The sequence below is a fragment of the Candoia aspera genome, chromosome 10, assembly GCF_035149785.1.
Source record: "Candoia aspera isolate rCanAsp1 chromosome 10, rCanAsp1.hap2, whole genome shotgun sequence".
NCBI classification, from domain to species: domain Eukaryota; kingdom Metazoa; phylum Chordata; class Lepidosauria; order Squamata; family Boidae; genus Candoia; species Candoia aspera.
In genome coordinates this window covers 20,125,955-20,151,820 of record NC_086162.1, presented here as the reverse complement: position 1 = coordinate 20,151,820, position 25,866 = coordinate 20,125,955, and the positions used below count along the sequence as shown (strand labels likewise).

Sequence of the window (25,866 nt, the reverse complement as noted above, 5' to 3'; positions counted from 1 at the left end):
CTTTTCATTCAGTGGCTGTGGCACCAGCATTTCAGTGCAATAATTCAGTAAGTCCCTGTACAGCCCACACCCCTGTGTGGTGGCATCACCCAGTGGCTCCAACCAAGAGGTGGCTGCAATTCAAAGAGTACCTGGGCACATAAGTACTCCTGGAATGAGAAAACTCAGCAGTAATAAATAAATTTCAGATCAGAAACATTCCTCAGGACAGGGAGAGAGAGGACAGCAAGTAACCCCTCATGTTTTGTTGGATAAAATAAATATCCTCCCTGAGACACACACACAAACAAACACACCCTCACAGCTCCTGTACCATCATCTGGTTCCACCCTGGATCCAAGGAGAGAACCAAGGAGTCTAAACTTCACCATGGGTTTAAAAGACGAGAGGGAAAGAGTCGGACTTCCCCCTAAATTATAAACTTCTAGCCTGACCCTGGAGATGCTCCAGTTAAGCTGCTCTGTACTGCTACAGCTTGGAGGAGAACCCAGGAGTCTGGAGATCTTCACCCTCTTCCCTGCTCACACCTCAAGGCTGTAGAAGTCCATTCGTTTCCGGCAGCACCTCCGAATCCAGACCCAATAAAGCATGACCATGAATGTCCAATAGCCCGAGTAGATGGCCAAACCAGCAAGCAAGTACCAGATCTCGGTTTGTTTGACCTCTGCTGTCCAATCAGCCAGGGCCTCTTGGTAGATAGTATAGATCAGGCCTCCCAACAGAAGCAGACCCCAGATGGAAACAGGTAGCAGAGGCATGTAGTTGCCCACCATTTTCTTCCGGCCTGAGGTGCCCCAGCTGCTCTTGTTCATGGTCAAGATGGCAAAGTACTTGGCTGGGAGTAGGCCTCCCATGTAGAGGACAGCGTAGAGTGACATGAAGAGCATGACTGGGCTACTTCTCAGCCAACAAGCATAAAGGGCCTTTACACAGGCGACCAGCTGGACGCAGAGCAACACCCACAGCACATCCCACAGGTTCCCCCCATAGAAGAGCCGCAGGACAGTGGCTGTGACAAAGAAAGGGAAGATGCCAGAGACCACTGACTCGTAAGTCATCCAGAGGTGATGTCGGTGCCACCAGAGGGCATTGTATAGCCATTCCCGGAAGTACGACTTTGTCCAACGGGTTTGCTGAGCCAGCCAACGTAGGAATAAGGATGGGGTCTCTGAGTAGCATCGGGAACGGGCTGTGTATCTGGTACAAGAAAAGGGAGGAGGAGAACATTAGCATCAAAGGAACAAGACATGATTTGACTCCATTATGGTCTTGAGTCCTCTCTGTACTGGTCCTTTCCTGATCATTGGCTATTGTAGCTGAAACCTTGGTCCAAAATACCTGCAGTGGGAACTGGAGCATAAAAGGGTGATGTCTGGCCCAAGAAACCTGCAAGGGACACTACAGCCCTGGAGAAACCCATCCCATTCCTATCTGCAAAGTGGGAATGATGGTGCCCTACCTCATGAGGTTATTGTTGTGAGGAAATGAGAGAAAGGCCATGCAAGTATTTTTCTGAGTGTGTATGCAATGCCCTAAACTAGGTGCAAAGGGGTTGGAAAATCTGTGGTTTCAAGATGTGGAAATCCAGCCCTTCTCTTTGCAAACTACATCAATAGCTTTTCATATTACGTTCATAATACACTTCCTTTATTTGGGCAAAGCATCTTATGTAAAAGCAGAAATTAGGTTCATTAACCCAGATTTATCATATCGTATGAACCTAGCAAAAGAGTCTGGGAATACTGAAAATTGTTGTGCAGTGTTAAGTGCACAGCACAACCTTAGTAGTTCAAGCCTGAACCAATTTGATTTCATAACATATAACATATAACATAACATATAACTCATAACACAACATATTAATAGGAATAACATTTTGGCAAAGATTTATTATGTCAGCTCAGTACCAAACACTGGAAAAGATAAGAAGGGCCTGAATTTACTTGTGGTTGGGTAGCACAGCACCTGCAAGTTCTGCCGCCAGTGTCAGTTAAAAAGGCAAACCTTCAAAAAATGTCAGATATTTCTTAGTTTTCCTTGACTGCTCCCAAAGGCCCATTTCTGTGTTTTCACAATAACCCTGTAAGTCAAGATGTCACAGAAGCTTAACCTTGAGGGCTTCACCAACCAAGTTAGGTTTTGAAATGGGACCTCCTACCTGTAGAAATTTAGCATCCTAAACGCACTGCCTCAACAGACTTCTTACATTGGTTACATTTCATTCCATATTGCTCCTATTCCATCAGATATCCAGATTTCCTTACTTGGTGGCATAGCCGATGCTCAGCATCCTGTTGGTAAGGTGCCTATCATCCCCAAAAGTGCAGTGTGTTCCCAGGAACTTTTGATTGTACCAGGACTCCAGAAATTGCTGTAGGAGGTCATTCCGATACAGACCTGATGAGGCCAATAACAAGAAGGGGTCAGATAAAAAAAATACAGTGGAGCAGGAAAACACACTCATCTTTCCAATATCACTGCATCGTTTCCTCAGAGAAGGGACTTGGACGTTGTTCGTGGTGGAAGCCTTACCTAAGGGACCACTGATACAGGAGACACAGTTGAAATAGGACTGGCAGGCACGCTCAATGTTGAAAGCCATCCAGTAGCGCAGGCTGCTCATGAAGCTGATGTAGGAGTCGGAGAGGTTGAGGATCCTCACATCTCCGCCGACAGCCCCATAGCGTTCATTTGACTCCAGCACCTTCACCAGTTCTACCGTTGCCTCCGGCTCCAACTTGGTGTCTGAGTCACATACCTGGGAGAAGCCAAGAGTTTAGTCTAATGATGATACCCCTTCAACTTGCCAAGGGGATCTGAGTTGCTGGAATCTGGATCCCAAGTCCAGAAGGACTCCATTCTTCATTCCAGAACTCTTCATTCCAAGGACCGGCTCAGATTGCACAGTCCTTGCAGGAGAGATGCAGCATCAACTTGATGACTTGCCACAGATTTTGGAACTTCCCTTTCTTCACCAAAACTATGCTGCTTCTTTGTGGACCTCCTTAAATATATTTTATATCTGGTTGTCATTAAGCGTGGTGTACGCACATGTACAAGCTGGCCCAAAGGCCACATCAGAACCAGAGGAATTCATACACTGTAAGGGTCTGTGAAAATAACCTTGGGAGTCAGGAGGAACAGCCGCAGTAGACAACAGTCTGATAAACAAAATCTGAGTCCAGAAGAGGGAGCGGGGTGCAGAAAACATCTCAGAAGGGACCTTCTCTAATTCTCTGGAAAGTAAAGGTCAGTTTCCACAGGAAAACAAAACCATGAGTGTGACAGCTTTTATTCTAAGGTTAAAGTTACAAAATCTTGCAAGTCTGAAAGCACTTCCCCCCTCCCCTGTCTTTACTTTCCAGAGAACTAAGGAGGGTCCCTTCTGAGATCCTTCCTTCACCCCCATTCCTTCTCTGGACTCAGATTTTGTTTATCAGACTGTTGTCTATGTTGTGGCTCTTCCTCCTGTCTCCCAAGCTTCTTCTCACAGCCCATTACATAGAAATACATGCCATTTGCAGCAACTGTAATGCAATGAAAGTGCACAGTCTAGTAAACAACCAAGTGCAGCCTATCTTAGCTTATAACAGTCACTGATTGGCTTAAAAGCATAGCCGTTTACTTCCTCAGTTGCCCCATCTGTAGAACGGGAATGAGAGATGTCTAATCTTGGAACTGATGTGTACACAAATGAGAGAGAACGCATTACTCGTTTTCTAGAAAATCAAGATTACAGGGTTAACGATAAAGAGGCTGAAGAGATAAAAGGAAGAACGCCCTATGGAAGGTAATTCACAAAGCTGTTTCTTTTTCTTCTTCTTTCAGATCAATCAAGGTCAGTGAGGTTCCACCACCAAGAGTTTGCTTAGCATTTTAGCTTCCAGCTGTGGTGGTTGGACATAGTGGGAAATTTATGACTTCCAGAACTTATACAATGACCACTCTCAGCAGCTGAAATCACAATCTACAGACATCATAATCAGTGAGATGAAAGAAATCATAGTCCAACCACAGTAAAGAGGCCATAACTAAAGATGGGCATGTTTCAAGGCAGATAAACAATTGGGTGCTTAGCTGCTTGGATGAAGAATAAGCTCTAGAGTCAACTTCCCCAACCAAGTACCTTCCAGATGTGCCAAACTACAAATCCCAGCACCCCCATACATGATCAGGATGTCAGGGTAACTTTGCTGACACATCTGGAAGAGATTAGTTATGGAACTAGTCCATAGTTCAAATCTCCACTGAGCTCTGAAGGTCATTGTATGTTTTTGGTCTAGTCACCACCTGTCTAGAATTACCCTAAAGATAAAAAATGAAGGGGGATACACTGTAGTATACACTGAGCTCCTTAAATGGAAGGTGAGATAAGTGACACAATACTGTAAAACAACCAGAAAATATGCCTGGTACCTGAACATAGTCCACTGAATTCCCAAGGGCCTTGAAAGCTGTGTACATGACTTCCCTCTTCCCACCCCATTTTTGCATGATGCAGACACATCTCTTGGTGCGGATCAGCTCTTCCACCACCAGTTGTCCAGGGTCCTCCATATCAATCTCAGTGTAGGCAGAGGGCTCATCCCCCGTCTGGTAACCACTGTCTCCTTTATCCACATCCAGCTGAGGTTGGTGGTGGTAGTTGTTCTCCCAAAGAAAAGTGCCCACATCTTCTCCAGCGAAGACTTCTTGGAACATATCCATCATGTATTGGTCCTCAGTGCTGTTGCCATCTATTACCATGATGATCCGGAGCTTCTCTGGGGGATACAGGGTTGCCTTGACAGATTGAAGGCACTCACGGAGGTAGGCTGGGTCCTCCTGATACGCGGAGATGGTGAGGGCCACTGCCTTGGTATAGCTGCAAGTCAGCGAGTCCCTCCGCATCTTCTTATGCTCCAGGAAAGCAAAGAAGCTTTGGATGATGAGGTGGGATGCGAGGAAGGCTCCATAGAGACCAAAGGCCATGATGTGGTATTGGTCAGCAACGAGTTGGATGCCTGTAATGTAGGCCCATGCCAGAATTGATAATATGAGCAAGGCAAAGCCAATGGTGAAGATCCGGCGTCCAGTTGAGACAAAAATTTTGGTGGCTTTGGAAACCTCCATCCCTAGAAGAAAGAACCAGGGAAGTGAATGGCCTCAGTTTTTATGATGAATATTAATTTAGGATTTATCGGTAGGAACAGACATATGGTGCCATCTCACAAGAACTGACATCAAAGATGCAGAATATGATCCTCAACCTAGTAAACTACTTCCATATAGTGACATTTTGCCATGCCGTGGTTGAATTTAACCATGGATTGTAGAACAAGATAGAATGGCTTGGCTCACCCCAAACACTAAATCATGAGAGCCAGTTTGGTCTAGTGCTTAAGGTGCTGGGCTGGAAACCAGGAGGCTGTGAGTTCTAGCCTTGCCTTAGGCATGGAAGCCGGCCTTTCGAGAGGGTGACCTTGGGCCAGTCCCTCTCTCTCAGCCCAACCCACCTCATAGGGTTGCTGTCGTGGGGAAAAGAGGAGGAGGAAGGAGTATTAGGTATGCTCGCTGCCTTGAGTTATTTATAAAAATAATAAAGGCAGGATAATAAATAAATAAACAAACCATGTCTCACAAACTGCCATGGCTGATTTCACAAATCATGCTAAAGTGTAATTTAGTTGGTTCATGTTACTGTTACCTGTAAACTCCCATGAATAAATTCTGATTTATGGTTTCAGCATGATTTGTACAGGAGGCCACCCCAGCCTCTTTTTGCCATGGTTAAAACAGACTCTGACTTAGCATGGCATATAAAGCCCACCACTACTGAACTGGCTTCTTAAAACGTTGAAGGGTTAGGTCCATTGAAGCTCAACCATCCAAGTATTAACTGACTTGCAATCATTCTTCCAGTTGGCCCACAGGGAGAGGGTACCATGGGGGGGTTTCCATTAGGAAAAAGAGTTGAGATGCTTGCCTCCCAGCCGGTAGGGGTACCTCCCCTCCAGGCCACTCCCCACCAGAAGCATCGCTAAACTAATTTCCTGGCACCATATCAGAACAAAGCTATGAAAAAATATATTGACAGGGCCAAGAAAGGGGTGTTTCTCCAAATCACAGCTACTAGGAACAATGGGTCATTGAATAAATAAATGACAAAGTGCTTGAGATGGTATGTATTATCACCACTTGCACATCTGTGTGCTTTCCTACTTAACCCTTCCTGATACAGAATATCAAAATCTCCTTTTTCCTATGTTCATCATTAAGGGCAAAATCATATCCTTATTTTATAGGGCAGAGCCAGCCCTACCGTTAAAATACACCCACTGCCTTAGGCAGCACATGCGTTTGCGTCGAAGATGAAAAAGCAGACCAAACATGGTTAAATAGTTATCATGGTTTAGGTTTATTGCTTGAGAGGACTGAGGGATATTTTGCCTCTGGTGGAAAAAATACCTTGGTTAACCTTGGGTACCATACAGAGTGACTTTGGAAACAAGTAACAAAATGTCATGGGCTAGTCCTGAACATGGCAGTAATTCCATGCTAGGTATGGAAACAGGTCATCCTTGGAAGAGTGCCAGCCTTCCAGGTATGCTAGGAAATCCCAGAATGATGTTAATCAGTGTGGCCAGCCAAAGGACTAAGGGTATTTGCCTGTGTCAGTGTTTCTCAACCTTGGCCACTTTAAGAAGTGTGGAGTTCAGCTCCCAGAATTCTGGGAGCTGAACTCCACACTTCTTAAAGTGGCCAAGGTTGAGAAACACTGGCCTAACTTAAAGTGGCCAAGGTTGAGAAACACTGGCCTAGCTTAACTTGTGGGATTTACTTCTGAGCAGATATGTGGAGGAGTCCACCAGTAGATCAAAACTCTGGGATCCCAGAACAGTTTATAAGGTTCTTAAAGGCAGATGTGAGCTCTTGTTCCCCATTCCAACCGAAGTCCCATCAACTATCCCAACATCTCCTACTGCTAAACCACCACACCCCCTTACAAAATCATTAGGGGTTGGTGCTAAGTACACATGGCCAGCTGATGGCCAATGCATGTGTCTGAACAGTCATGTGAACTAACATACTGGGAGGAGATTAGAGAGCTGACTTTGTGCTGTTATGGGAGAACACCATAGCAACATGCCTGGAGGAACACTAATCTGCGCTGAATTCGGCTCTAAACCTGGGAGGTAGCCTTGCACAAGCCATTGTTTCTCAGCCTCCCACTTGCAAGATAAGAGATCATCCATCATGTTTTTCAGGATTGCTGACTTGGTAGATAGGTGAGCCTATAGCTGTGTTTGGCAGACAGGCTCCGGGGCACCATTTTCACCTCCCTAAAATGTTATTGTTATGGAGCATTATGCTGTAATGCATTAATAGGAGCCAATTAGGTCTTGTAGTTAAGGCAACAGGCTAGAACCCAGGAGACCGTGAATTCTAGTCCTGCCTTAGGCACAAAGCCAGCTGGGTGATCCTGGGCCAGTCCCTCTCTCTCAGCCTTGGAAGGAGGCAATGGCAAACTACTTCTGAAAAACCTTGCCAAGAAAACTGCAGGGACTTGCTCATGTAGTTTCCAGGAACTTGAGGCCACTGTGCATGTGCACACACAGAGCTTTAATATAACACAGAAATCCTCCCCCCCAATAATTATGTCCAGCTTCTATGACTATGTCACCAGTAAATCTCCCAGCTCAAAGAAATTACATGCAGATCACCAGGGTACCAAGCAGATAGAGATGGATTACACACCCAGTCTCCTAACTAAACATAAGCCATCCTCCACATCAGTGTTTCTCAACCTTGGCAACTTGAAGGTGTGTGGACTTCAACTTCCAGAATTCCCCAGCCAGTCCACACATCTGCAAGCTGCCAAGGTTGAGAAACACTGCTCTAAATTGACAGAACATTGATATAGCAGGAACGGGGCAAGGAGAATAGCAAAGCAGTGTCTCCTGAGATATTGCTGAACTACAGCTTCCACCTGCCCCAGCCAGCAGGGCTAAGGAGAAGACAAGCTAGGAGTTTTTGTTTAGAAAGATAAAAGCTAAAATAATAATAATTAATTAAACTTTACGCCACCTGACTCTCAATGACTCTGGGTGGCTGGCAATGATCAAAGAAATTACAATAAAATCAGTAAAAGATAAAAGATGGCAAGCGTGATGAAGCAAGGAGTCACACCCTCCCTTGCCCAAAATATTTTTATTAATAAAATAAAATAAGTTTTCCCATCTGGGCTCCGTTGAATAGCTTTGGAGCCTGTTCGAGAACTGATCTTCAAGCTGAGTTCCCAGTCATCTAGTCCTAACACTGGCCAAAAAGTAATATCCAAACCAAAGATGGCAAATTATGCTTTGATCTACAAAATTCAGAGGTCAGGACCCTGATGGGAGCATACAAAGCAATCTTAGACTCTTCGCCCATCTAGCTCAATCTTTGTCAACACTGAGCGGAAGTGGGAGCCTCTTCCAATTTTCGATGGAGAGGTCCGGACTGGAACTGGGCTCCTTAATCCTCAAGCCGCTTGTTTCAGTAAAGACATTTCGCACAGAGAAAGCTATAAACATTTCTGCCATCCCCTTTGCAGCACCAAGAATTTTGTTTCTTCTCCCCAAACTGGTGATAGCAGCTTGCAAGAATAACTTTTTGGCTCAGGGTCCATTTTTTAAGCGGCGTTCATAACCTTCACCCGCTCCGCCCCCCCCCCCCGCCCTTTATTGGTTCTGGCTAGAAGGATTGAATGAGTGGTCGTACACACCCACCTATTCTTTTCTTGTGGATTAATGAATCCAGGCTAACAGTTCCAATACACCATCAGTCATTTTGCTCAGCGCACCCAAGGAGCAAGAACTTTCACCGCTGATTTAACTACCCTTCTCGTAACGAACGACAAACAGACTTGTAAAAAAAAAAACCTTGTAAATTAGTCTCTGTTGAATAATCTTCCCCAAGCATCACTAATCCTTTCTAGGAAGGCCTGGGGAGTTGAGATGCTGACGCTCCAAGTTTTCAACTTCAACTTTGCTTAATATATATTTTATAAAGAGACGCGATTCCGTTTTTTTCCCCCGGTGCCTCCTTTGCCTAAAGCGTCGGTGTCCGCGAACGCCTCTAAAGCCCCGCTCCGATCCCAGGACGTGCAGGACCGTATCCAGGCGCTCCGGCTGGGAAAAAGCGCACTCTGCACCCGCTCAGGGGCACAAGCATCGTCTAGCATAACGATCCCAGGTTAGCCATCGACAACAGACACCTGGGCATAAACTCGAATCATCACCAAAGCAGGGGCTTGGCGAGCCGCGCGCATCCCCCAGCCGCCGCTGCAGCCACATATCGCTGGAGGAATTCTACCCCGCGACCGAAGCGGCTCGTGTCTCAGTAAGGCTCCTGAATCCCCGGCCCGCCCCCCAGCTCGCCCTCGGGGCCCGGCCGCCAGTCCCCGCGGCCAGTTCTTACCTGCAGCGCCGGGGCGTGCGAAGACCAGCCCGCGCAGGACCCGAGCTGGCTCGCCGAGAGAGCGGGGCTGTTGCACGCCCGGCGGGGGAAGCTTTTGAATCAGGCGGGGCGGCCCCTTCCCTGCGTCAGGGCTGGGCTGGGCTGCGTTTGATGTCCTGCCTCATTCCTGGGCGATGTGCTTAATTCCGATGTATTGGGTGGGGGGCCGCTAATTCCTGTGCCGGCCGTCCAGCCGGGGAAGCACGCCTCTCGCTCATTCTAGTGGGCGGCTGCTTCTCGGCCCGCGCCGTCCCCGTCGGTTCTCCCAGCCCCGTCCTGCCTGCGCCCATGCCGGGAGGGATTGACCTCAACGAAAGGACGGGCGGAGGCGAGAGTTTGCCGGGGTTTGACCGACGGGCTCGGAGTAAAAAATAAAGCCTCCGTCGAAGGGAGACCGACGCTTGGTCACTTCGTGGACGCGTCCATGGAGATCTCTTAGGCCCGTGGCTGAACGGCCATTGTCTTCCAGGTTTGGCTGCCGCTGGGGGATCTCCTGGTGGTCTCCCATCTCTAAACCCACACCAGCTCCAGTTCTCTAGCCTATTGAGTTCAGCCTAGAAACCTGATGGTCTTTCCTTTAAACAGTGTTTCTCAACCTCAGGAACTTTAAGACAGGTGGACTTCAATTCCCATCATGACTGGCTGGGGAATTCTGGGAGCTGAAGTCCACCCATCTTAACATTCCTGAGGTTGAGAAACACTGCTTTAGAAAGGAAAGAAAAAAGTCCCAATTACCTTTCCTTAACTTTGCACATGATCAGGAAGCGCTGGGGTGGATGGGTTACGATGTTGGCTCAGGCTGGGGCATTGCAGTTTTATGGAAGTTCAGTCAGTGCTTTTTAGACCGATTTTGGCCTGGTTCACGTATCATAAACAGTCACCACAATTGGCCAGGTTCACTCGATATGATAAACTGTAAGCTGTGGTTTATAAATGCCACTGGTTCAGCCACAAGCCAGCCCAACACAGGGCGGCTTGGTGCGTTGTCTGAAACCACTACATCGCTCCCTGCCAAGCATGTCTCACAGGGTTGTGTTTGGACCAAATTTGGAAGCGGTATGAATGCTGTGTTGAGCTTCCATGAGAAAAGTGGAATATAAATCTAATGAATGAGGAAGGCAGTGCCCCACAATTACCTGTACAGTGGTCTTCCCCTTGCAGGGTGTTCCTAGCTAGGCTGAATCAGAAGTATTAAATTCAGTTTAACTGTAGCTGAGTGCATCTTGCTAGAGTGAAACTTTTCATTGCAAAACTGAAAGCAAGATTGTTTTGCGTTAAAACCACAGCCAAAATAGTTGCTAAAATTCCAGCAAAGGGGGAAGAAAGATCACACAAGGGCAAAGATTTGGATGATGCAGTCAGGGGCAAGCTGTAGAAGGGAATTGAGGCTGGGGAAATCCATGCGTGGGATGAGGCGAGAGGATGGAGGGGGTGGGGAGAGAGAGAAGAAAGGAAGCAGATTTGGTTTGAGGGTGTTTGAGATGCAAGGCCACAAAGAGAGGGGTGGACATCCAATAGCTGGAATGAAGGAGGCTTGCATGGATGGGTTGACCCTCAGGAGGAGGCCAATAATAAAGCAGGAAAGGGGAATCAGAGAAGCCGAGAGCTGGAGGGCCCTTGAGAGCATCAAGCCCAGTTTTTGCTCCGTACAGAAATCCAAATTAAAGCATTTTGATAGATGGTTTCCAGCTTCTGCTTTAACACATATCAGTGAAAGGTGGGGGGGGTGTTCCCAATCTCTGGGGATCACTGGTCCCCTTGTTGAATTGTTTTTAGGACCTTCTTCCTAGCGCTCAACCAGAATTTGCCTTCCTGTACCTTTAATGTCCTCTGCTCTGGGAAGATGGGGAACAGGTGTGACCTTCTTTCTGTGCTATAAAGTGGAACTGGGTTTCTGGGAGCAGCTTAATTCTCTATCCCAGTGTTTCTCAACCTTGGCAACTTGAAGCTGTGTGGACTTCAAACTCCCAGAATTCCCCAGCCAGCCATGGAGAATTCTGGGAGTTTGAAGTCCACACAGCTTCCAGTTGCCAAGGTTGAGAAAGACTGCTCTATTCCATTTCCTATTAAAAAATGGTACTTTCTTAACCATTTTTAAGAAGCATACTCCCTGGAGTTCAGTTAGGCTTCCTGCCAAGGCAAAGGGCTGTAATCTGAGCACCCTTTACTGGCCTGTTCTATCTTTGTTAGCATCACCAGATTTCCTTTATTGCCTTTTTATATATAGCTTTCTCAAGGGCTGGGGAGGGAAGAACACACACCCCACTTGAAATGTTTAGATATAATCTAAGTACCTGGGAATAAGTTTTATGCAACTCACTTAAACCTGTCACGCAATGGTCTGAACACAAAACTTGTGTTAAACTCCAAGTGTTGTGTTCAGATATTACAGCTTAACCTGATGACCTGATTCACACAACTTGCTAAGGTCTGCCTGGGTTCCCACTGCAGATGAAATTTTGACCTGCCCAACCCTGTTTTTGCCTAATGGGGGGATGTGAACCCAGCCAGTTGGACTGATGCTTAAACAGACATGCATAAGATTGATTATGATTAGACTGGACACTTATCCCAGTTAATCAAGGCTTATCAAAGTTGAATAGAAGAACATGTTTTTGCAAAAACAGAAGAGAACAAGCTCTCTGTCGATTCAGAGAGGCGTTTGCTATTAGCATACTGTACCTGGGCTGTAACACTCTGAAGGAACTCTAGATGGAGGCAGAGAGACACAGAAACACTGGTGCTTTGCTGCCTCCTCACTCTCCTCTAGGATTCTGCATCCAGATGTGGTGGGCTTACTCTAAAGTTTCCTCTTTCCACTGTGGTTCCTGTTTTGCATGCAAAAAGTGCCATGCATATATTCTGGCATCTTCCAGGTTAAGGCTCGAAAAATCTCTGTCTGAAACATTGGCAAGCTGTGGCCCGTCAGTGACCACAATAATGAGAGAGGAAGGCCAGTGATCTCATTCGATATACAGGCTTTCCTTGTGAAATGTTACCTGCCATTATGGGATCTAAAGACAAAAGAGAGACTGTTTTGTCCCACCAGAAGGTATCTAGCTTTGGGAGATTAGTTAGTCAGTTCAGACCCAGACCATTAATTGCGCCTGTTTTCAATTGAGCAATTGGGGATGGGGGGGAATGGCTGGAACCCATTTATTTATTTGTCATACTGCTGATGCACCAAACAGCCTGGATTCATTCTCTGGATGGTTTAGAAAGTTACTTAGAAACATGAAATATTGAGATATAGATGGATGGATGGATAGATAGATAGATAGAATGAGCAAACAAGAAACCCCTTGGGAGTTGAAAAATTTGGTGGTATATGTCTGTAATAAATTCAGAAAAAAGCAACTGCAAGAGAAAAAAATAAAGCAAAAATTTGTAGTGTGTAAAGAAACAGCTCAGGAAGGAAAATATGTTATCTGTAACATGGACTATCCTAAATGGAAAAGTAGAAATTTATTTATTTATTTTATTTTTATCCTGCCTCTATGATTATATAATCTATATAAATAAGGCAGGGAACATCCCTATTACTCCTTCCTCCTCCTATTTTCCCCACAACAAGAACCCTGTGAGGTGGACTGGGCTGAGAGAAGGGACTGGCCCAAGGTCACCCAGCCGGCTTTCATGCCTAAGGCGGGACTAGAACTCTCATACCACGCCTGATTGGCTCTTGGGCTGAGAGAGAGTGACTGGCCCAAGGTCACCCAGCCGGCTTTCGTGCCTAAGGCGGGACTAGAACTCTCATACCACGCTTGATTGGCTCTTGGGCTGAGAGAGAGGGACTGGCCCAAGGTCACCCAGCCGGCTTTCATGCCTAAGGCGGGACTAGAACTCTCATACCACGCTTGATTGGCTCTTGGGCTGAGAGAGAGGGACTGGCCCAAGGTCACCCAGCCGGCTTTCATGCCTAAGGCGGGACTAGAACTCTCATACCACGCCTGATTGGCTCTTGGGCTGAGAGAGAGTGACTGGCCCAAGGCCACCCAGCCGGCTTTCAGGCCTAAGGCGGGACTAGAACTCTTAGTATCCTGAAATAGTGGTTAAGGTGCTGGGTTTCTAGCCCAGCACCTTAACCACTAGACCAAACTGGCTCTTTAAGAAATACTTAAAGGAAGGTCTTTCTTGATACTTGGGCCGAAAAAATACAAAATGTAAAATTCTGCCCTTCTGGTTTCATCAGCAGCTTCTAAAATCCAGGTCTGGTCTTACTAGTTTTTCTAAAGAAGGGTTCCTGTTCTCCTCCCCTCCGGTATTCTTCTTTGAATACAAAGTAATGAACGAATAATATCACAGAGGAATAAATGTGTAGATATTATATATGTCCATATCAAAAGATATGTATGTTGCAACACTTGGGGGCAAAATATATGAGAAACAATTCAGTTGTCTCTGTTTTATCCATCAAGCTGTGGATTAATTTTCTATCTTTATATACATTATACTAAAGTTTTTTAAATAGGAAGGAGTATAAGAGAAGATTCTCAGGCATTATCTGTCATTATAAAAAGTAAAAAGTATGTGACCTAGTTTCCTCACTGCTAACCCATTCTACTTTTAACCATAGTGTGTTGAACAGAACTCATATAACATGATCAGCTGTTTCAACTGTAAAACACAATGCCTAGTTAAAGAAAACTGCATGATGATTTAATCATGGATTGGGCAACCTGTTTGGAGATGCTCAAGACCAGTGCTTCTCAACCTTGGCAACTTCAAGATGTGTGGACTTCAACTCCCAGAATTCCCCAGCCAGCACACCTTGAAGTGGCCAAGTTTGAAAAACGCTGTTCAAGACTGTAAAGTGGGTGATGCAGCCTCACCCATTAAGGAGGAAAAAACCCCAAACAGGTAACCATATTTGGAGGGGGGCAGAAACAAAGGATAAAACTATGGGTGGTAAGCGTATGATGACCATGATGAAACGACGAAAGGCTGGGCTGGGTGTCGTGATGTCCCAATGCACTTTTCTTCATTTCTACCTCAGCTTGGTTTTACTGGAAGCCTACGAACAAATGCACACCATTGTAGAGAATATTTCAATGTATTTGTAATCTTAAGGTGAGAAACAACATGCTAAACATTTCTAGTAGGTCTGTCTCCAAAACACTTTGCATTTATGGAAGTAATCTAGAAAGGGATGCCCAATGTGAAAAAAACAATCTTTAATTAAAAGATTCTTCACAGCCCTGCTGCTGTGTTAAGTTCTTTAACCAACGCTCTTTCCTAAACTTTCAAATATGAGGGCCCTGTGTACAGTACTTTGAAATGATTTTGAACAGTAATGTCTGTAAGAGGGGGGCAAAAACGGCAAGATGGTGGTTGTGGCATTGGGATATCAGGGCAGATTTCTTCACTCGCCCAAAGATACTTCTTATAGCCTTTTGATAGATGAGAGATATAGAAATCGGGAGACCTCAAAATGCGTCTATTTTGGGTGATCTTGGAATCCTACTTCCAGAGGTATCGACTGTGATCCCGCAGCAAGCTATACTAGGTCAGTTACAAACTTAGTAGCTCCATCCACAAAGCATCTTAAACCTTGGTCAGTGTTAATTTGGGGTAGCTTTTGGTGACGTAGCATGTTGTATGAATCCAGCTGATTTTATTATTTTGCAGATGAATGTGTTTTGCGAAGCAGAAAGTGGGTTAATTCAGGAACCACATACAACAGGTTGTGTAGTCTATAGGGGCATGCATCTAACTATTGCCTGTATCTACAGAAGCTTCCTACTTTGGTCGAAATGATGAAAGCAGGGCTGTACCATCACACTGCAGCCTCTGCCCCTTTGGGGCATGTGGGTGATGTCATGACGTGTGCAAAAGGGTGGGGCTCACATCCCAACAGCAGAATGCTATCTTCATCATTCTGCCTCCCCAATATCCCCAGGGACACCACTGGGTAGGGATCACAAATGTTTTTGCAAATAACGTGTGTGTGTGTGTGTGTGTGTGTGTTAAGAGAAGAGACAGTGTCTGTTGTTACAATTATACCAATTATGTCAAGTGAATTTTATTCATTCAAAATCTGATCTTGCTGTGGATTTGATCATACTTGTTACCTGGCCAATGGCCGTAACAAAATATATTGTTGTTATATACGCAAAAGTTCCAGAAAAAAAGAAAAAAAGAAGGTTGTTGTGTGAATCAGGTAATCTTGTGGAAAGCGACCTGTCACAGAATGGGGTGGAAGTGGGCCTATGAGAACAGCGGAAGAAGGAAGTGCTTGCACCAAAGAAGAACGACTAAGACAAAGTTTTGAGATAGGGTTTCTTCCGAAAGCTCACCATGGCGGATGTGGTGTGCCACCTCTTTTTCAACCAACTGTGGGCACATCCACTCTGTGGGTTGAGTGTGTTTTCCTCCAGTCCACAAAGTGGCAGAAAAGTTTGCCAGCATATTTCCTTCTGTCTCAACTGCCAACTGCTATTCTCTGTTGCTAGCAAAGTGGTGCTGTTTCCATGTGGAACACGCGAAGGAAAGTGAGTGGTGGATCTGCTGCCAGTGGGGAAAACTTCCCCAGTTGCTCCTCCAATGTGGGCTTGGGGAGGAGGCATGCTTAGGTGGACATGTGAATGAGCCCGGCTGGCCTCTGGAATAGCTAGTTGATAGAAAATGTGATCATTTTTTTTTCCTGCGGTTTAGCATGCTGTATGAATCCAACCCATTGGCTGAGTTGGGGATTCAAAGTATTGGACAAACCTGAAAATGAGTTAACACCATAATCTGGTCAAGGGCGCTATGTGAACACAGCCAAAATCTCTCTCTCCCCTTCCCCTCCATCTTCTGATAAATCAAAACTACTCGCAAACATTACTACTTTGAAGAGCTGGGTATGGCTGTTTCAGGGGGGTCCCTCTTAGGTTTTATATCTGTTGATAGGCACAGGACTTTTTGAAAAAACACTGTTAGGGTCACGTGCAAACATTCTCTGCAAGGCTTCTTCTTTTCATGAACACTCAGCTTAAGAGGCGTGGCCAACTCTGTGTCTCCAAACATTTTGGCAGTCTTGAAATGGACACCAGGGCATCAATTTAGGAGTGATTGCGTTTGCTGCCTCTCTAACGCCAGGCCTCGCCTGTGTGCCTCCCCAGAAGCTGGTCTTCTCTGGTTTATGTCATTCCGCCCCGGATTTCTGACACGTGGAATGTCTCTCCAGATGCTGTTGGGATTAGTCACTTCAGAAGCTGGCTTGCAAGCTCCCAACCACTTCCCAGTCCCAGGCCACATCCCTGCCTGTGGGTCAACAAAGGGCAAATCCACCCCCACCTCAGGCCAAGCCAGTCTGCAACTTGTAGTTCAAAAGATATTTCCCTGAAGTGGGTGTGCCCCTGTCTCATTCAAGTGATAGCAAAAGGCCAGGAGTCAGCCGTGCCCAGCTTCTGAACTGCCTACGCTTCTCTTGTTATCGCTGCGGATTAAGTGGCTGCCTCAAGGTTTTTTTCCTCTGTCCTTCCAAGATGCTTTTCCATTGGGGATGACCACATGTGGTCAGGATGATTCCACTTCACCTTATCTTCAATTGAAAACAAGCACCTTCAATGGGATAGACCAGTGTTTCTCAACCTTGGCGGTTTGAAGATGTGTGGACTTCAACTCCCAGAATTCCCCAGCCATTCCCAATTCTGGGAGATGAAGTCCACACATCTTCAAGCTGCCAAGGTTGAGAAACACTGGGATAGACCCAGATTATAAATAAATAAATTAATAAATAAGCAAGTCTCCACCATTCAAGACCTAGCCAAAATTTGTCTGTGACAACTATACATGGCATGCCAGACATCCTAACCACAGACAGACACACAAGGATTTTTTAAAAAAATAATCAGTTCTATCCTCTTCCTTCTGCCATGTTATTTGTTGATGTTAGTGGTCCACCATCAGCCACCTTAGCCTAGACACTGCTTGGCAGAACTAAGACCAGCCCTACCATTAGGTAGAATGAAGTTGTTTCCTTAGGCAGCATAATTTTTGAGTTAGGGTTACGGGAAGCAAAGCTGGACAACAAGAGCCATATGGCAGATAGTCTATTTTATGTCTCTAAATTAGCGTGTGGTCGATTTCAGGAGCAAAGAAAGATGGATCTGTTGCCAGTGGTGAGAAAAGGTTAAACTGGTAGCTCAAGAGATGGCTTGCCATCTTGTTCTTTGCCTTAGGCTGAAAGATGTCTTCAGAAAGGCTGAAGGGGTGCAGCCCTTCCCTTCTCCAAATTTACACGGATAAAAATTTGAATCTCCAAAAACCCAGCTCTTACATCCTTTTATCTGGAGACCCTCAATCTTTCCCCAACCTGTGGTCCTTCCAGGAGCACTGGGATACCAATTCCCAGAATTCTCTGCCAATGTAGCCAAAGGGCTTTGGGAAGTTGTTGTCACAAGAAGTTTGGGGAGCCCCAACTTGAAGGCAGCTGATCTGCATACCACTCCTAAACTTATTATGTCTGGTTTTCATTTAAGGTGTGCTGTCTAAACCCATTCAGTCATTGGGCAGGTCAACGATGAAAGGCAGAAACCAGACCACAAGGCCATAATAGCAGTTCTCCTAGCTCTGGTAGAAGCCTTCTGGAATGCGGGGAGGTGAACTGGGAGGGGACAAATCAACACAGAAGCAAAATCACACAAGCAACGAATGCCCAGGTATCTTTTGCCAAATTCTGGCCTGTAGGAGGTTTGGGGACCAACGCGCATTTGACTGATTATTGCCTCTACTGCAATTGTCGGGGCTCCAGATGGCTTGGGCTCCAAGCCAGTTTTCTCTTTCTTATCTTCCCAGCTGTCACTCCAACTCCTAGAAAAAGGTAAAAAGGAGAGGAAAGCAAGGTGTTCCTTGGCTGGCTGGCTGGCTGGCAGAAATTCCCAAGCATTCATGTGACCACAAGAATGCCTGTGTGCACGTCTCCTGTTCTCCACCCAACCGAGGTGGCCTTGGTGCCTACTGTATATTGTGGATAGCAATCTTCTGTTGCACGGGCTGTCAGAAGCCAGCCTTTCTGTTGGAACTCAGAGCCCATCCGAAGGGCTGTCCAGGTGTATCCAGTTTTTTTAAGGGTCAAAACAGCAATAACAAGGAAGTTGCTTCTGGGCAACAGGGCCCTTTCCTGCTCACCTTCCTCCTGGGCCACAGCTGCACACTCCAGCTTTGCAAATACCTCTTATCTCCTGGTGAGAGACCTTTTGCAAACTCTTCTCAACAACTTCCCCTTCGGTTTCTGCTCCATTGCCAACGCTTCTCGACCAGTGGCCCATCAGGTTTTGGTTCCATTATGGGAGTTTCCTTTACAAAAACTGAGCTCCACAATGCACACAGTTTCAAGACATTAAGGGCCTCTCCTTTCATCGTCAGATGCCCTGGGAACTGTTTTTCTCTTTTGCTGGCATAACTCAGGTGCTTGGCTGAGAAGAACAAAAACCTACCCTGGGTCTACTCTTGAAAAGCTGATGCCAGTCCAGATCCTGAGCCTTGAGCCGGGCTAGTCTGGTAGCAGTCAAAGAAGGACCTTCGCTGTCAATTCAAGCAGGAATGTGCCTTCCAACCTTTGCTAGGTGAAAATAGAATATTCTAATGTACGTGTAAACAACCCAGTCCTTTTGAAAAGGATGACTGCACACCTCCCATTATATATTGCCAAAACTGTACTTTGTATATTTATTTTGCTATAGCCTGCTCTTTGTTGGCGTCACAAACAGAGCATATTAGCAAATGGAGAGTCCCTGGCAGATTTTTTTTCTCCTTCTTTCTCATGGAGGTAGTAGCTAATGGACTGAAACTAAAAATCAGAATATTTCTGGCTGGAATTGTGCCTCTGCCCTAACATTTCCAAGTAGCCTTGGACAAGCCATTCACTTAAACTCCACATTTTCAGTCTGCAGCTTGGGGTAGGGGAATAATTTATCACCTTTTTTTTTTCAGTTTGGAAGGGAAATGAATTACAGGAGCCCGTTGCCAATATTGGGTGAATGCCTTTTAAAAAAATAGCAAGTGGTCTAAGAATGCAAAGCTTCTGCTAAACTTGGACTACCTATTTTGCTTTTAAAACACCTGTACCCCCCAAAGAAAAAAGATGCAGCGAGGAAACGCCAGGGATGGGGAAGGGGCGGCTGAGTAGAGCATCCATTTTGTTCCCCTGACCTGTTAGTCACTTGGTTGGCCTGTCTGTCCTCTGCCTTCCTCATCTTCTACAGCCCTAGGAAGCAGGCACCCAGACACTCCTGTGGCTGCAGGAAATTGCTGGTGGGGGGCGGTGGAAGAGGTGGTGGAAGAGGGTCAGAGGCCCCCGCAGGAAAGAACTTGATTGCTTGGCTTGTCTGATGGGACCTTGGGAGAGACATTAGATTTTCCACTTCTGGTCCAAGAGACATGGCAAGAAGGCAACCCTGTTTAAAGGAAGCAAAAGAAAACCATCCTTTTTATGGAATATATGTGGATGAGGCGAGATGTGATGAGATGAGATGAAAAAAAAAAGGAAGAAACCAACACAACCCCCACAAATAAAGAAACCACGAATGCTGGGATTGAAAATGAGATTGAAGATGGGAAGAAACACCCCCCCCTCAATGATACATACTTCCCTCCCACCTTGATAACTATTTTCATAGAAGGCTGTTTTAATGGGGCCAACATGATATCCTTTCCATTGCTGTTTAGAAACCTAGATTCACTGAGCTCATCTAGGAATGTGTGAGGCCTGCAGGAGATAGCTTTGATTTGCCAAAACAAATGCTTTGCATCGTCTCACAACCCTTGATCAGGACTGATGATTGCTAGAAGCAGTTTGCACACCCTAGGGTCTGCTTGGACTGAGGAGGCAGATAAAATGCAAATAAATAAATAAGGCTGCGAAGAAGTAGGAATGGAAGGAGGATGGGTTTTGAAGGGTTCTTGAGCCTTCATTGAAGGAGGTGCCCTCTTGAAGATCTGCCCAACCCAATTGGCAATAGGTTTCCAGGTACACATTCTGGCATCACACTGAGAGAGTTATTTTTACACCAGCAGGGGAGGTCTCTGCCCCCAAAGGCTTACAGGCTAATATCAGACAAAGGCAGAACCTTAGAAGAAGTGGAAGGAAATGGAAATGTAGATAATTGACTTTGCATCTATTTTGCATTAAGTATATTGAGACTTAGGCACATGCTCTTGAATTCCACAACTTTTGTCACTGCAGTTGTCACCACAGTTTTCCCATCCTCACAGGCACTCCTGTGCTAACATTTAAGGATGGTGATTTCCTATTCCTTCTTTTGAACTATATCTATCTTGTTTCAATTCCCACAAGAGATGCACATTTTTCCTTTCCTAGCAAGGTGCTATCAGCCCTCTAAGGTAGACCAAACTTGGAAACTAAAGACACACAAGCTAATACTACTTTTATTATAAGGTTATAGTAACATAATCTTGCAAGTCTGAAAGTGCTTCCTCCCTCCCTCCCTTCATCTTCATGAGAACTAGGTCCTGCCTGAGATGATTTCTCAAATTACATTTCTGCCCTGGACTCAATTTCTTTTATCTGACCATTGCCTTGGTTGTGGCTCTTCCTCCTGTTCCACAGTGTTATTCCTTCTGCCCATTATAGAGACTTGGTCACCTTCAACATAACATGTCTCTCCCAGCCTTTTCCCTTTACTATTTTCTGGAACAATCATCCTAGGTTTATCCTATCTCAGGTATCCCCAAATCCTACTTTAGAGACAACATTCTTCTCTTTGAAGGATTTTTGAGAATGGTCTTCTGCTTAAAGACATTCAAATGAATTTACTTTGGAAATTACTTCTAAAATGCATAAAGGAATATCAAATCAGTGTTGGAAGTGAGAAAAGGAAGAGGGGACACTTTATCATGCATGGTGAAAAAGCAAAAAAAAAAAAAAGGGGGGGGGAGCAAATTCATGCAACAATGCAAAAGATATTACAGACTAATATCATAATGAAACCAGAATTATTTTTACTGGGTTTTATGGACAAGGTATTAGAAAAGAAATATGGGAAATTAATATTGAATATGGTAGCTGCTGCAAGATTATTGTATGCAGAAAGTTGGAAAAGCAATGAAATGCCTACTATGGATCGTAAAATTAACTGAACTTGCAGAAATGGCAAAGCTGACCAGTCTGGTCAGAGGAAAAAACAATAAAGATATATATTTTTTTAAAGACTGGAAGCCTTATATGGACTTATTGCTGAAAGAAGAAAAAAATGAATTGATGATTGGGGATTGGGGATTAAAAATGACATGAAGAAGTTGGGAAAAAGTTTAAGATGACAATTACTTGATAAAAAGAAGGGCAGAAGGCACAACTGTAGGGTTTTTTTTTTCCAATTTCTTTCTTGTTTTTCTCCCTCTTATTTTCTATCTTTCTTCTTGTTTGTTCTGTATATTTTATTACATTAAAAATATCCAATAAAAGAAAGGAAATTAATTCCAAAGTTACCTTGCTATCAAAATGGAAGTAACTCTTTCTAAAGTTGCATGTTTATGTTATGTAAATTCACACGTGCAAATCTGTCTCCTCTTTAATCAATTTTTTTAATGCGTTTCTTTTTCCATGGAGAGAAATGCATAATTGGCCATCCTAACCTTGCCCTACTTTCTGCTGTGTTCTTCAGAGTGCCATTTGCCTTGTTTTAAGTCACAGATCCACCCTTGTAAAGTTGACTATCAAATCGGAAACCTCCCCATAAGATGCAGTACCAAATTTTTACTTCCCTGCAACCCTCTCTTGAGGGAGAATTTCCCAGCTTCTCCAGCATGCTTGCTTCATAGCTGAATAACCTTTAATCTAAATCGACTTTCCTACAGCTTACAAATCACTGCTCTTCTGTCTACCTGCTTCTCTTTCATGGACAAGATGATCCATTGTTTCATTGTTGTGGAGATCCCTTTAAGCAGTCAATAGCCAGCATCGGATTTCTCCTTTAATCTTCCTCAATGCCTCATCCCCCCTTAATCCCCTTTGAAACTCTTTCTCTCTGGATCCAATCCCAACCCAACATCCTGTTTGAATTTGTGGTCGCTGAGCTGTGCGCGCTCTTGCAGTAAGCTTGGTGGGAATTTTACCTTCACACATTCCAGTCTATCTACAGTATCCATAGGAAAACATCACTGTCTTCACGCACTCAAGATAAGGGCAGGCACCTTTTCTTTCTGGGAAGAACATACTCAGGTTTTTGGGGGGTAGTTAATTGTTTTATTGTATTATAAGATGCATGTAATCAGTTTTTGAATAGTGGGCCACAGGGGCACCCACTCAAAAATAAACAGAGGCTAGGATAAAGAAGTAGGCAGGCCCTTAAGAAAACCAACATTAATTTAAACTTCCATTTAACTTCAAACAAATTAAATAGAACTAATGTAATTCTTCTCCAGCTATTTCATAACTTTTCTTTCTGGTCACTTGAAAACTACAGTTTGGGAGCAATCTTTGGAAGGGCTCTGGGAACAGCCCCCAACACTCTTGGATGTGGGGGGTGCTATTGTTAGTCCTGGAATATTGTATATTCCTGGTTGAAATGCATTCATATTTGCAAACCAGTCACTGTGTTCCAGTCTGGAGACCCTTGAATTGAAGCATCATCTTTGCTGCAGATTGTGGCTTGCACTTTTCATAGCATATTTTAAGTGTTCCAATTGCTCTGTTATGAAAAATCAGTTTCGGTGCTAATTGGGATCTTTGTTTTCTTGTGTTCAGCAGGGATGGGGAAAATGTGTGGGCTTCTAAGATGTCATTCAATCACAGCTTCCAGCATTCCTCGTTGCTGCTCATGGTGGGGGTAGTAATTTCAAGAGATCTGGTGAGCTCTCCAAACCTGTTTTGAGAAGGAACACACACACACACAAATTGTTACCCCTTATTGCTGTACAGTGGATAAGCATTCCAGATTTGACCAAGTTGTGATTTGGCTCTCTGTGCATTTAACATTTGAATTTAATCTATAGACCAGTGTTTCTCACCCTTGGCAATTTTAAGATATGTGGACTTCAACTCCCAGAGTTCCCCAGCCAGCAGGTGTGGACTTCAATTTCCAGAATTCCCCAGCCAGCATGCTGACTGGGGAATTCTGGGTGTTGAAGTCCACCCGTCTTAAAGTTGCTGAGATTGAGAAACATGGATTAAGGTGTTTTACTATCATAGCCATCATATAGCATTATGAACAGTGTAGCTCTTAGCTTCTCCTTGGTGATTGCAAAACCTTAATCTGGATTTAAAGCCCTGTTTCCACCACCCATAACCCAGGCAGATGTTCTTATTGATAGTTCTGGCATCAAACAAGCCCATTAAATGGATCAAAAGTCCCCATTTGGAAAGACTGGGTTCATTTGAAGCTAAATTTAGCCCACTGGAGATTAGTTGACTGGGTCAATCTACCTCTTTTGGGGATGTTTTGGTGGAAATCGGTCCAAGTAGTTGTGCAAATCTGCTGTGTTTTATTCAAAGAATCATAGTTAAGCAAGCCTTGATTTACCATGATGTGTGAAGCCGGTTTCTGTGTACATGCAAGCATTATTCCTTCTTATAAGAAGGGTGTCCTTTTTTTCCTCCATCATACAGTGAACAATATCCTACAGAATTCCTTTTCATTTCCTCCTTGCACCCAGAGCTGTAAGATCATCCTCTCTCAGATGTGGCTCCTCTACCTTTTTTGAATCAGAAATATACCTGATGACGTATCTCCCCTTCAGCAATGGAGAATATTTCACCCGTTAAATTTTCATCACCTTGATCACCTCGATTGACCAGACTGTTGCTGGACAGAGTCCATATAAATGTTCATAAGGCTTGTAAATGCATAGGATCTCTCCACTATTAACAGAAACACCTGAGCATCCAGTTCTTAGGAGAAGGACTCACCCTGGGCCTTACCATGGTTGGTGCCCCCTCCTGTAATACTGACACAGAATGTAAGGTGGGAGAAAGAAAGAGATAAGTTACAGTGATAAACGTTGAGTACTTGGCAATTCAGACCATGTGAGTCAACATTTGGATTGTCTTTTCTCATGGTTTCGGGAATTTCCATCAGCTCCTTAATCCTATGTCCTCTTGAACGGATTGCTCAACTTTACCTTTTTACGAAGAAAACTGTAAAGAACCTGGTTCTTTTTTTTTAAAGTTACCACTCTCAGCAGATCTATTTTGGTAGTTTACTGGCTCAGATGAGATAATGGGAGAGGTTTGTTAACCCCACGTTGCATATATAGACTTAAGTTCATATATTCTACTAAGTCATAGTTTAAACATTTGGTGAGAAAAAAAACGACAGTTGACTGGATTCACACATCATGCCAAGCCATAAACCTGGGGAACTTACAGCTCTATATCCTCCTCCTGTGGTTCTTGTGGATCTTCTGACCATGACTGCAAAAACCTCATAACACAGTCTCCTATTATTTTGACTGCAGTGTAAGCCTTAAAATAGGCAGATCATCATCACTATCAATAAAGACACTTTCTAAACGTTGTCCCAAGCCTAGGTATAGGGATCGATGGGGTGTTGTATCATATAACATCATGATGCAAGCCTGATACTTATGTACCTACCTCAGATGTTGAGATACAAGTAGGCAAGAGCAGGTTTGCAGGTATCATATGTCATTGTATGTGTGGCATCATTTTGACCTAATCTCTGTTAGCTGTTGGCACCCATGAATTCATCCATAGCCATGGGTGTGATATGGTCCTATCCACTTTAAACTCTTAACCCTTTCTACAACATTAAAGAAGGTCCTTGGCCACCAAGAATTTGATCACTACCATACTGAATGATGGGTTGCAGATCACAATGGCTACTTCATGCAACCCATTAAACCTAAAAGCGAGCCATATTATGGCTTAGCAGGATGTGCAAACATGGTAGAAGTTGAAACCTTTGGTAGTTGCAGATCAATCCAGCAACCTGCTACCTGACATTGTTTGAAAGTGAGAGGCCAGAGTCCTTCATCTCTGCCCTGCCATGAGCTCGCTTGGTCAACTTCTTAACTCCTCTTTCCATTCTATAGGGTAAGTACAATTCTCCTCCCATCTCTTTTACATCCCAAGAAATTAGGGAGGGTCCCTTCTCTCTGCCCATTGTGCAGTTGTGGGCTATGCTGTCTCTTATCTGACCATTCCCTAAGCAGCGTCTCTGGACCCCGTCTCCCAAAGTCATTCCCACATACCATTACAGGACTGGGATCTCTTGCATGAAGTGGGATGAAATATGAAGGCAGAGTTTCCACTGGGGCTTCCAAATATGGATTGCAAATTTCCACATAACTAGAAGATACAAACAGAGAGGTTTCTGCAGTTTTTAGTGCAGTCTGAACTAGGTTGTTAAAGTCCAGATCACATAGATCTTCTTCGGCTCATGTCGGATGGCCACCTACCCATTGGCCAAAAAGAAGAAACAG

General features: G+C 44.6%; 1 protein-coding gene across 1 annotated transcript; it reads right to left on the bottom strand.

Moving 5' to 3' along the window:
• Nucleotides 1-371: 371 nt before the first annotated feature.
• Nucleotides 372-5,112, bottom strand: HAS1 (hyaluronan synthase 1). The gene is made up of 4 exons (XM_063311802.1): nucleotides 4,417-5,112; nucleotides 2,533-2,758; nucleotides 2,265-2,397; nucleotides 372-1,197 (listed from the first exon to the last, which is right to left on the bottom strand). The coding sequence occupies exons 1-4, from the start codon at nucleotides 5,110-5,112 to the stop codon at nucleotides 522-524; spliced, it is 1,731 nt and encodes a 576-aa protein (XP_063167872.1). The 3' UTR covers nucleotides 372-521.
• Between the last annotated feature and the right edge of the window lie 20,754 nt (nucleotides 5,113-25,866).

Bases quoted from the DNA above. Each gene is read 5' to 3' on its own strand.
- HAS1 (XM_063311802.1), bottom strand. From the start codon at position 5,112: ATGGAGGTTTCCAAAGCCACCAAAATTTTTGTCTCAACTGGACGCCGG. The intron at 2,759-4,416 runs GTACCAGGCATA...GGCTTCTCCCAG, and splicing joins ATTCAGTGGACTATGTTCAG to GTATGTGACTCAGACACCAA. The intron at 1,198-2,264 runs GTAAGGAAATCT...TTCTTGTACCAG, and splicing joins AGCATCGGCTATGCCACCAA to ATACACAGCCCGTTCCCGAT.